General features: G+C 50.0%; 4 protein-coding genes across 4 annotated transcripts; 1 reads left to right on the plus strand and 3 right to left on the minus strand.

Annotated features, from left to right (window-relative positions):
* Positions 1-320: 320 nt before the first annotated feature.
* On the minus strand, positions 321-1,609 carry FVEG_04115 (hypothetical protein). The gene has a single exon (XM_018891832.1). It carries the CDS (start codon positions 1,441-1,443, stop codon positions 448-450), a length of 996 nt encoding a protein of 331 aa, XP_018748417.1. The 5' UTR covers positions 1,444-1,609; the 3' UTR covers positions 321-447.
* Positions 1,610-2,106: 497 nt separating this feature from the next.
* FVEG_04114 (hypothetical protein) lies at positions 2,107-4,973 on the plus strand. The gene is made up of 2 exons (XM_018891831.1): positions 2,107-2,737; positions 2,788-4,973. The coding sequence occupies exons 1-2, from the start codon at positions 2,470-2,472 to the stop codon at positions 4,380-4,382; spliced, it is 1,863 nt and encodes a 620-aa protein (XP_018748416.1). The 5' UTR covers positions 2,107-2,469; the 3' UTR covers positions 4,383-4,973.
* FVEG_04113 (hypothetical protein) lies at positions 2,682-7,583 on the minus strand. The gene is made up of 3 exons (XM_018891830.1): positions 6,795-7,583; positions 6,091-6,687; positions 2,682-6,040 (listed from the first exon to the last, which is right to left on the minus strand). Exons 1-3 carry the CDS (start codon positions 6,986-6,988, stop codon positions 5,788-5,790), a joined length of 1,044 nt encoding a protein of 347 aa, XP_018748415.1. The 5' UTR covers positions 6,989-7,583; the 3' UTR covers positions 2,682-5,787.
* A 2,181-nt stretch (positions 7,584-9,764) lies between these two features.
* Positions 9,765-10,226, minus strand: FVEG_15407 (hypothetical protein). Its single transcript, XM_018904533.1, has one exon. It carries the CDS (start codon positions 10,170-10,172, stop codon positions 9,840-9,842), a length of 333 nt encoding a protein of 110 aa, XP_018748414.1. The 5' UTR covers positions 10,173-10,226; the 3' UTR covers positions 9,765-9,839.
* Between the last annotated feature and the right edge of the window lie 317 nt (positions 10,227-10,543).

Genomic DNA, 10,543 nt, shown 5'->3' on the forward strand with positions numbered 1-10,543 from the left:
GGGTCAGAGCCTACCCAAGCTCCCCCACGTAAATATGTTTTAAGGCTACGTGATTTGACGATCGACAATCAACTGCCGCACCATGATACGAATCCGAAAATTATTGGTCAAATGGCTTCCAAAACGTGGGTGGGTGGAGATCAGGGGCTTAAGTCGACTTCAGCTGGCCTTACCTAGCAGTAAGTGGGCGAGCTCAACAGCCTGGGGGAAGGAATAAAACTTCCCAAGTGACGAAGGCTCTTAGGTTAGCTACTATACGCTTGGGGGCTCGTCGATCAGTTCATTCTGGCATATTTTGTCAATCTCCAGGGTTTTTTTTTCTTCCGCGGAGGCAGCATAAGCAGGTACTTAGCAATGCCAATTCATGTCGATTGATCGTGGGTATCTTGAAATTCTATGGTCAACGATGAAGAAATAAAAGTAGGTACAACGGTGTATACGCCTCGATCAGGTGTCGTCAACATCCTCGTCTTCGGCCTCATCTGCCCCTCCTTCGTCACGAATAACCTCATCAGCAAGTGTGCTACGTTGCCAGCCGCTCCCATTCTTCCGCCGTCCCCGTTGGAAAGCATCCGTCGAAGTGACCGCTCTCTCGCCTGTGAACTTATGACTTGACCATTCGGTAGAGCATCGTGGGCAGTTTCTGTCTCGCCTGGTTCGCCAGAAAGCCTCTTCACATACCTCATGCAGTCGGAGGTTACAATCCACCTCTGCGCATCTCAGACCGATCGTGACTGGATCCTTGCATGCTTCACAAAACTTGATTCGCTGCCAGTCACCTGGCTCAAGTTCCGGGTCGTTGTAGCTTTCGACTAGCCAGGGTCGCAATTCCAGCAACGCTCGGGGTGACAATGTATAGAACCCCTCGTTACTCTTCTCGAACCACCCTCCCTCAACCAAATTTGCAAGTACAGCCTCCACTTCACTGTGCTTGAGTCCTTTGTCTGCAGTTGTTTGCGTCTGGGTTTCCACGTCGATCTGGCTTTCTCTTCGGTTCGGCCGTGCCAGTTTGATGGCCTGCATCTCGGTAATAGCCATGACTTCCATGCGAGGGGTGTTGAACTTTTCGAACATAGCGTCCAGAACACGTTTAATGAACGACATTTCTTCGTGGCTATATATGGTAGCGAGTTGCGTCTGCGGATCAGACGTGGTATTGACCAAAGCCCATATCCGTCTCTTTGTAACTTGGTGAAAAGTACTTCGGATTTCGTAGTCAAAAAGTGATGCTGCTTCTGAAGCTTTGTCCATGGCCTCTTGAAAGTGTTCTTCGGTGATTTGATCTGTTCGGATCTCGTCTCCCTCCTCATCTCCGCTGTACCTGCGGTTGGCGTTGAATATCGCAGCAAGGATAGGGCGGGCTTCTTCGAAAGTAATCGTTCCTCGAGCTAAGATGGCCTGGAGAAAGGCTCTATCCCCATGGTTGAATTCATGGTTACTCATGCTTGGTTGTAGCCTGACTATATTCGCCCTCGAGGCCAAGCAAGCACTATAGATTTATAATTTGTTCTCAGAATCGATGAGGTGTAAATACTTAGAACGAAAGCCCCAGAAATGATTTTCTTGGAGGGGACGAGAAGACGCGCTTAACGCGTTCAGAGATCTCGAGGCTTAATTGAGTGCACGAGCCACGCATCTGTGGCTGTGGTGGCTCATTCAAGCCAGCTCACCTTTCATACTTGTATCATTTTGTAGGTGCCGCTCAGTTATCTTCTTTGTTTCATTCAGCTTGGGGATTATTTGTAACCTCTTTAAATGTATGAGTATATTCCATGAAATCCTAGTGATGGTCAGCATAGATTTAATATTGAGGCTCGACGTGCATCGTAGGGTATTCCTCGATTGGCACGTCAAAACACGACCAGAACGCACAGAAGGACAGCAAAGGTCTTCCCGAGAGGTAGAAATGGCATGATATTCCATGTCAAACTTCGAGATAAATGATGCAAATGGCCACCAGGTGCCTTACTACGTTCATTGTTACACGATTTTCCTTTGTTCATTCAGTCAGTCAGTGTAGGGTGGCCCAATGATTTATGCTGACTCAGCTCGTTTACCAATTGAAAGAACTCTCGAGAGCTTTGAGCTTCATATGAGTTATAGTAACCCTTTTCCGTGATCAAGGTGCAGAGCGCAAAGATTGGGACGTAACTTTGCGGGACATGAAAATTGCCAGTAACACTCAGCTAAGCGGATGAAGAATTACGCGCCCAGGCCAGTGTTATTCCAACAGCTACTCCTCGTGTTGAGCAATTCATCAGAGCGTATGACCATCAATGACCTCCATCTCGACAACAAACACGCGAATTCAACAACTACCTGAAGACTCATTAGACCTATAACGCCCCTTAATCGCCGAAGGGGAAGAAACAACGCGTCTACGTGCGCCATCATAGTTTCCTGGAGGGGGATCCTGGACCTGGAAAACATCGAGCAAGTGCCAGACGCAAATAGGCTCTTGATCTAAGAATGACAATGAACCCGTCGGAATTGAAAGAATTCGATGTTGTACGGGTAGCAAGAAGTGATGGCTCAGACACCGGTCCCGGATACTGGCCAGTCACAGCACCATCCGCCACGACTACCACCAAGAAGACAAAGGATGCGTCTGCGGCTGAGAAAACACCAAGGACCAAACCTCAGATGATTCGATTAGCCGAAGACGACCCAAGATTTACAGAGTGGAAAGTCAAACTCGGGATCCTGCTGAAGCAAGAGTTATGTCCAAACCCCGATGGTAAGTTGGCTCCTCTGCCTCATCCCTCTCAGATATCTAACGACGTGCAGAGGGGAATCCGTGGCTAGTTAACTTCCCGCGAGGTTACTGGCTATACGAGAAATCCAAACATCTTTGGGTTTCGGGGTATCCTATCAAGGTGAAGCTTTTCAAGAGCCCGCAGGAATTTGCAGTGCATCTGATATGGTTACTCTCAACATCGATGGACTACCGAGACTGTTGCTGTGCGCACTGCAACGGGTTCAACTCAATCAAAGGGGGTATGGGTGCTGACGACGCGTTGATTATCACACATGAACCTATCAAAATCGATAAGATCCCACCCAAGGTCACGCCCGTTCCACTCCCTCCAATGCCTGGACAGGCACCTCAGAAGCCGAACCAAGTTGCATCACGATCACAGTCAACACAGTCTACCCCTGCTACTACAGCACAGAACTCACCAGTACCGACACCGGCCCCTGCAGCTTCAACCCCAATACAACAGCATATTCAACACCGGCCCCCGGTTCGGCCACAGGAGCAGGCGCTCCAACCCCAGCCTCAATCTCAACCCCAAAATCAGCAACAGCCACTTCAGCAGCAGCAACCACCTCAAATTCAACAACCCAAGTCTCAAGCACAGCAACAGATCCAACAGCAAGTTCCACCTCCTACTCAAGCACAGCCCCCACAGCTACAGTGGTCACTAAAATCACCTGTGCTGTTCAGGTCAGGAGAACTGGTCTGGTATCTGAACGGCAATGCATGGCGCCTTGGGATTATTGCTTCATCCACTGCCAGCCATCATGAGGTCATGCCCATTGGTCATGGCATCGTCCAACAAAACAATGTGAACAAAACAGAGGGAGAAATGCGACCCTTTTATGCCTTCACCGTACCACCTGTCAACCTCCCCGAATTGAAGGACAAAGAATACGATGGTGTTTCATGGGAGGCTCTCTTCCAGAGCACTGCAGACGGGAACCGTCGAGAGATGATTGCACTTGACGCTTCTAAGATGGCAGCTGTGAAGATTGACTACTCGTACTCCCTGTGGTCCAAAATGTCCGAAGAGCCGAACTTCAAGAGAATTGCGTACTGGGGTTGCTTCTTTGGGGCTGAGCGCATCGAGATTGGCGACGCAATACGGCTCAGATCAATCCCGACTGAGCTGAACGTCCCGGCCGAGACGTGCGTCCTGGGCCTCCGGCGCATATTCACCACCTCGGACTTCCCAGGCGCCGTCTTTTTCGTCGGCCATATCTACCAGCTCGTATCTGAAGACCAGCCAAACATTGTCCGGGATGAACACCTTCCCGTTGCGTTACGAAATGAGAGCCAGTGGCGCCATTCGGTCGGGGCACAGCGCTGGCGCTACGCACTGATCAAGGAGAACGTCGTGTTCAAGGAGCAGTCGATTAGAGGTCGATTTTACCCAACGCACCGTCTCATGCCCATCCTCAACCAGAACGAATTCCAAAACTCAATTATTCAACGTAGAGTGGATGAACAGCATGCCCATCTCAACAACCGAATGGATGGTGTGGGTAGGTATCTTGGCCGAAAGATCAACCGGCTTGACACCCTCGGTGCTTCGGTGACCCATACAGCTAGGATCAGTCTTGAGCCGTTCATCAAGGAAGGAGACCAGCCTCTGGAGTGAGGCATATTAGAGACACTCTGCCCATATCCGGCATGGGATCACATGTGCCGAGGGAGTGGACAACACGGAGTGATCGTGAAGTTGTTAGATAGGTAGTATTTCGATCATTTAATAGAGGCATGCAAGGGTACCTGAACCATCATAGCCCTTCTAGTAACATCTCAGACATATTCTAGAACCACTACCCAAGACAGCCCCCCGGAAGAACGCCCCCCATCATCCCTTGTCTCTAGCTCTCCCATAGCACCCATACGCCTCACACTCACTTTCACGTCCTCCCGATGAGCCGAATGCACCTGTATCTCCTCACGGTATCAGCGCCACCACTATGCAGCGCCTGTGCGACACACACCGCTACACAAAAAGCACCAGACCATGGCACAACTCTTGCATCTTGCCCAACACAAGCACCACTTACGTATACTGGAAGTATTACAACACCCGCATAGAGCTAGTTGGGTTGAATGAATCATGGACACTGTTGGGGTAGGGACATCACATATGTACCAGTATGATGCCGATGTAAAGGCAAGACTCACGTGTTTCCTGCATTGCTGGGGTTCTTGGATGAACTAGGTGAGGATAATGGCATGGATATGATGTCACATCCTGATCAGAGCGAATGAGAGGGGATGGCATACATGGAATGGTTATCACTTGCGTTCGTTAAACGGTATTGGTGTTAGGTATGAAGGATTGACGTCTTCCTCATTGATGCAGAGCGTGCGTAGGCATCGCTCGCCAAACAGAATTGTGTTTACTGAGAGAATGAAAAAAAAAAACACCGCTTCTTCGCTTTCGCCAAATACATTGACAATGTGTGGCACACTCGCTGTGGTATCCATCCTTCATTTGTCACGGCCCGCAAGGTACATGCGAATTTTGTTTGTCAAGACACAAACCACCCCTTTTCAGCACTTCTCGACAAATCAACCCGTATATCCCAACCTGTCCCTCTACATCATCTGGCTCTCCTGAATCATAACTCCCGGGTTTGTAAATGCCTGCAGATGACTGATGGCTGGTAATGCAAAATCATGGAGGTACGCTTGAATGGAATGATCGGGAACGTAATGTTGTATGCGCCGGCTGATATGAATTGCCGTCTCTATGTCGTGAAAAACAAACAGGCTTCGTGTCAAATACTCTTTTGAACCTATGTTAAAGGGTCGATGAACTGTGCAACGTGTGGCCAAGCAGAAGGAAAATGAACTGCGGATGGGGGTCGACGGTCATCGAATTTTCGACTCATGACATGAGATGGTTGGTATGTTCTCCGCCCGTCGCCCGTCACTCTCGCAGCTTGAATGTCGTCGTCGTGTGTGGTTGTGTAAAACGATGAATGAAATAGCATCCCCCCTTCGCCCCCGATTCTCCAGCTCCAGAGTCTCATGGTGTATGCAAGTTATGCCACTTTTAGATTCTCAAGTCGCTCCTGTAGCCTCTTCAATATCTCCGGGTCTGGTTCAGGTTCGACTTTGCGGGGTTTGACACGGGGCGAGTCCTCTGTTTTCTCCGAACCACATTTCGTGCATTTGGTTCCATTTTCAGCACCGGTTGGGAATATCGTCTTGCACTCCTTACACTCATAGTGTGGCACACTACTTGGGCCGAATTCATCTCCAGGATAACCATATGGATACTTTTCCTTCTTGGGGCTGTTATCTCGTTAGCCAAGGCTTTGACAGTTACTGCAAGGTGAACGTACGGATCTCGAGGACAGTCAGTGCAGCGGATGTGGCCACACTTCTCGCAAGTTTTATTACCAGAGATAAACAGAGTCGAACATTCATGACAGGTCCTTCGCACGCGTTGACGAGGCTTCTTGTGGACCAGGTCCTGACCACCTGTCTTGCTGGGTCGAGTAAGGACGATCTTCTTCTCATCAAAGGCGTAAGAGTAGTCGGGGATAATGGGAGCGTTCTCCTTGTTGGCTTTGATGATAGCGGCACGTCGCTCACGGCTGGCGATAATCTCGGCTTCGCTTCGTTTGGGAGGGTAACGGGTGCACTTGGTGCAGCGGGCATGCTGGCAGTTGGGGCACTCCTTGGCAGAAGAAAAGGTAGAGTTGCACTTGTGGCAGGTTCGTCGTACGCGCATACGGATCGGCTTGTCAATGCGGAGAACGGTGTCGTCGGGCGATCTGGTCTGAAGTTCGGAAACGTTGATATCGAGTCCATAGCGCTCACCAAGCTTCTTAGCACGCTCTTCGATCAATTGGCTCCTAGTGAGTTTAGAGACACCCTCCAAGCCTTCATATTTAGCCTTGGCTTCCAACTTCTTGTTCTCCGGAGCAGGAGGTTGACTGTAAGCTCGTTAGTTACTGCATGCACAAGAACTGGTGTAGTCAAGGAATAGCAACGGTCCATCGAGACGTTTCCATCCGAGGAAAGTTCACCAGGAAAATCGTACCTCGTCTGGGCAGTCTCCTCAGCCTTGGCTGGAGCGGCAGGCTTGGTAGTCGAGAGAGTCGACTGACGCTTAGAAGCAGATGAGGAGCCCTCTCGCTTGAGGAAAGTTTTAGTGCGAGTAAGAAGCTTGCTGAATCCCTTCTCTTTCTTTTCTTCTCTACGGGACGAGGGCCCGGCCTGGGAAGGAGAACTCATGTTTGATAGTTTGTGATAACAGAGTTTGAGAGTTCTTTGATGCTTGTTGCTTTGAGTGACTGAAATAGTTTTGAGTGAGATTTGATATGAGATAATTTATCGCCCCCTCTATACGGTGGTCTAGATTGTGAGGCGAATATGATGAGTAAAAATTGGATAACAGGGTTTGCTATGAGTCGTGAGGTAGTCCAGTACGGAGTAGAGACGATGGTGTTTTTGCAATCGGTGGGACCGAAAGTAGTGGCGCTCAAGGGACGATAATGTATCCTCCGATAGATAGCGACAGTCCCGGTTAAAGAGACGTCGAGCTAATTAGTCAGGACAGACCAATTCGTATGTCGAGCTGAGTGAGGAGGGTCAAGAGTTTATCAGCCTCTCATGACGCAGTGGATCTGCGACGATGAGCAAGGCGGTACGATACGGGAATGGTTGTAACAAAGCTGTTGACTCTGTGAGAAGGAGGAGGGAGGAGGGAGAGAGAGGACCGAGTGGAGTAGAGTAGAGTAGAGTAGAAAGTTGGTCGAAGGATGATGGGTGAGGGCAGGCGAACTATACTTACCTAGTCTGGCGGTTGCTAACTTGGACGGGACCTCGTGGATGGCGCTACATTCAACTCTACAGTGCACATCGAGCCAGCCTGGTGGTATTAGTGGACCCAGTCTAGCGGCCCGGCGCTACAAAACCAATGCTAATGCTGCAGAAGGCAGAGACAGCGAATGGAAGGCCTGCCCAGTGCAACAAGGGTGAATGAAGGGCCACCCAACCCAATTAGGAATTCGTACGAGTTCGTTGCATCCATGGAACATGGAACCAGGAACCCCAGCACGGGAAGAAGGGCCTGTGGGGGACGACAACGATGCGTCTGTACCATGCTAGCCATGGAAGGGGTGAAAGTTGTGAGTGGTGGCATGTAGACAAGTGCAGTTGGTAGGCACGTATCTATGTACAGTATTCGTTCATGGGCCGGGGCCATCCGTTCTGTCCAACAAAAGACACCAACAGACAGACAGACAAACAGTCCCGACACGGCGGATGGGGAGGGGACGTGAGCAGTCGGCCGCTGGCAACCGGGAGGCCTAGGCCTTAGTTCAAGGACGGACCTTGGAGACCTGACCTCTTCAGGAGACAACCCAAGACACGACAGGACATACCACTGGCCACGCATCACTACAGTACACCGCAGTAGCTCGAAGTCTGGGGACGGGAAGGGAAAGGTGTCATGCTATGCGCTGCAATGCGCAACAGGTCAGGTCCTTTTGCTCTACCTTCTGGGAGAGGCTCATACTCTGCCGTCAGAGGAAAGATTGTGGTGTGAACGATGGATACTCACAGGGGATCTAACCTGAATCACACCCCCTGCGGGTACATGATCCAACACAGTAAGCACAGTATTGCTCCTCCAAACGAGATCCAACCTCCGTGGTATTTCCCTATTCCAGCTGGTCGGTTCACTGAAATTGTGGCCCAGTGGTTCACAACCAGCTTCTGGCCTATGCCATGGCCTCTGATGCGGCCAGCTGGAGCAAGACTGCGGCACTGTGAACTGTGGTAGCATTTCACCGGCCACCAGCTGCCACATTGAGAACCTGAATTGTTGGCCTGGTTGTCAACCTGCCAGTAGAACGCTGTTGATTGCGTTGCGTTGCACGAGGCGATACGATGCCCCATCCACACATCAGCAAAGCTGGAATGGATTATCATGATCAGGCAATTGCTGCAACATTTAAAGTCGCAGACAGGATTCCTGGCGAGAAATATACAGTAGTTTTGGGGCAGATGGGATAGCTGCATTCGCCCACGTTATCTCCACGCGCCCGTTCCTCACGTCTTGATCTCATGAGTTTCGTGGCGGCCGCGCTGCAATACAGTCGTGAGCCAGGAAAGGCCATATGATGAGATATTGTCAACACGGCACTTGGTCCATGATGCAGATGTCTGTGAAACGTAAGCCATGACCTGGGCCTTGAGTTTAAGCCTCATGCAGATGAAGCGTGTCACAGCATTCCTGTGTAGAGGCGCACACACATGAAAACCGTTTATCTATGAGGCACCCGCGAACCTGGTTGTAGAATGCCTTGACACCCAAAAAGAGGGGATTTATGGTTCCAGGGACAACAGTCTCACATTTCAGTGGTGAATATCAGAGGTTGAAGCATTATCGCCCTTCCAATGGTACCTAATTGGCATAAGGTAAACAGAAACACGACTGTACAAGATTCATGAACCCAAGACTAGGTATGCACTAGAGAGTCATAGAGCCACAAACTCGCATGATTGGCCAGTAGTCCATGTCCGGAGCAGTCCCGAATAGCAGGAACCTGGGTTGCACTGTCCAAAAGTCCATCTCCGACGATTTACCGTTCCTTGAATTTGGTAGTGGAACACTAGCGGGACCAAAGTCCACCAAAAACTCCAGGGCCCAGGGTAACCCCAGGGCAGTCAGATCATCCATCAATTCAACACACCCCGCCCGCCCTGGCTTGAAAAAGAAGAGATCCCAATCAAAATACTTTCATCCCTGCATCGATAACTCCGTTTCCCTTCTCAGTAACCTCACTTTATCAGTTTACGGGGGTTTTCAAGCTTATCACCGCGAGCCTTGGCAGTAGCATTGTGAGGTGTCACTTTTCATCCGCCCGTTGCGTCGTAACCCGTTCGTTCCTTGACACACGAACCAGCTTCTGTTTGTCAGCGCTCCATCGCTTTGGGACCTACCTCGGCTCGTTTGCAGAGAGTCAGTCAGTCAGTCAGTCATTGACAATTGGGAATCAATTGCTTCGTCGCACAGGCTGGCATTATTCATCAGTGTCGCTTATTAGGCCGAGACCCTGGATTTCCACTACCAACCAGTTCATGTATTCTCTACTCCGTACACTATGATATTACAGTACATACGTATGTACTTCACAGTCCCGGTCTGCCAGCAAAAAGTCCAGACTAAGTTGACATGGGCGACTCGGGGTTCGTGGAAATGTACCGTGGTCGATACGGACGGACCAACACTTCCTCTATCCCGCAGCAGCCCCTGGATTCTTCTACGTTTCATTCGGTCCATCATTGCACTCTCCGAGAAGCTCAAGTCTCCATTCATGGAGACCATACTCCGTACATGTGCTGTCAATGATTTAAAATCTTGCTGGGACATATCTTCATTAAAGAAAATGAAAGGCCGAGAGCTCTTCATGCAAAGAGGAAATAATCATCCCGCGGGTTTATGATGCCTATGCCGCTTCGAGTTCTATACTCGCATCGTCCTTCATAGGAGAGTTTGCACTGTCCTGCAATTGCAAGGGTTTCTTAATTCCCCTGCCTTCATTGGACATGGATCTCGGTATGCCTCGATTCCGGCACAGATGTTTAGACATTGGCACCATCAGTATCGACATACATACATACATGTTGTCATACCAGATGCAAGGGTTCCCATATGGTTGGGCTCTAACTTCTGACTGCCTGCAGTGATGTTTCCATACCGCCTCCCCTTGCTGGACTCAAAACACATTGTCGGCTGACGTCGTTACCGCGCTTCCTGAATTTCAGTTACATCAAGTCTCT

This window comes from Fusarium verticillioides, chromosome 2 (genome assembly GCF_000149555.1).
Source record: "Fusarium verticillioides 7600 chromosome 2, whole genome shotgun sequence".
NCBI lineage: Eukaryota > Fungi > Ascomycota > Sordariomycetes > Hypocreales > Nectriaceae > Fusarium > Fusarium verticillioides.

Bases quoted from the DNA above. Each gene is read 5' to 3' on its own strand.
- FVEG_04115 (XM_018891832.1), bottom strand. From the start codon at position 1,443: ATGAGTAACCATGAATTCAACCATGGGGATAGAGCCTTTCTCCAGGCC.
- FVEG_04114 (XM_018891831.1), top strand. From the start codon at position 2,470: ATGACAATGAACCCGTCGGAATTGAAAGAATTCGATGTTGTACGGGTA. The intron at 2,738-2,787 runs GTAAGTTGGCTC...AACGACGTGCAG, and splicing joins GTTATGTCCAAACCCCGATG to AGGGGAATCCGTGGCTAGTT.
- FVEG_04113 (XM_018891830.1), bottom strand. From the start codon at position 6,988: ATGAGTTCTCCTTCCCAGGCCGGGCCCTCGTCCCGTAGAGAAGAAAAG. The intron at 6,688-6,794 runs GTACGATTTTCC...ACGAGCTTACAG, and splicing joins GAGGAGACTGCCCAGACGAG to TCAACCTCCTGCTCCGGAGA. The intron at 6,041-6,090 runs GTACGTTCACCT...ACGAGATAACAG, and splicing joins ACTGACTGTCCTCGAGATCC to CCCCAAGAAGGAAAAGTATC.
- FVEG_15407 (XM_018904533.1), bottom strand. From the start codon at position 10,172: ATGAAGAGCTCTCGGCCTTTCATTTTCTTTAATGAAGATATGTCCCAG.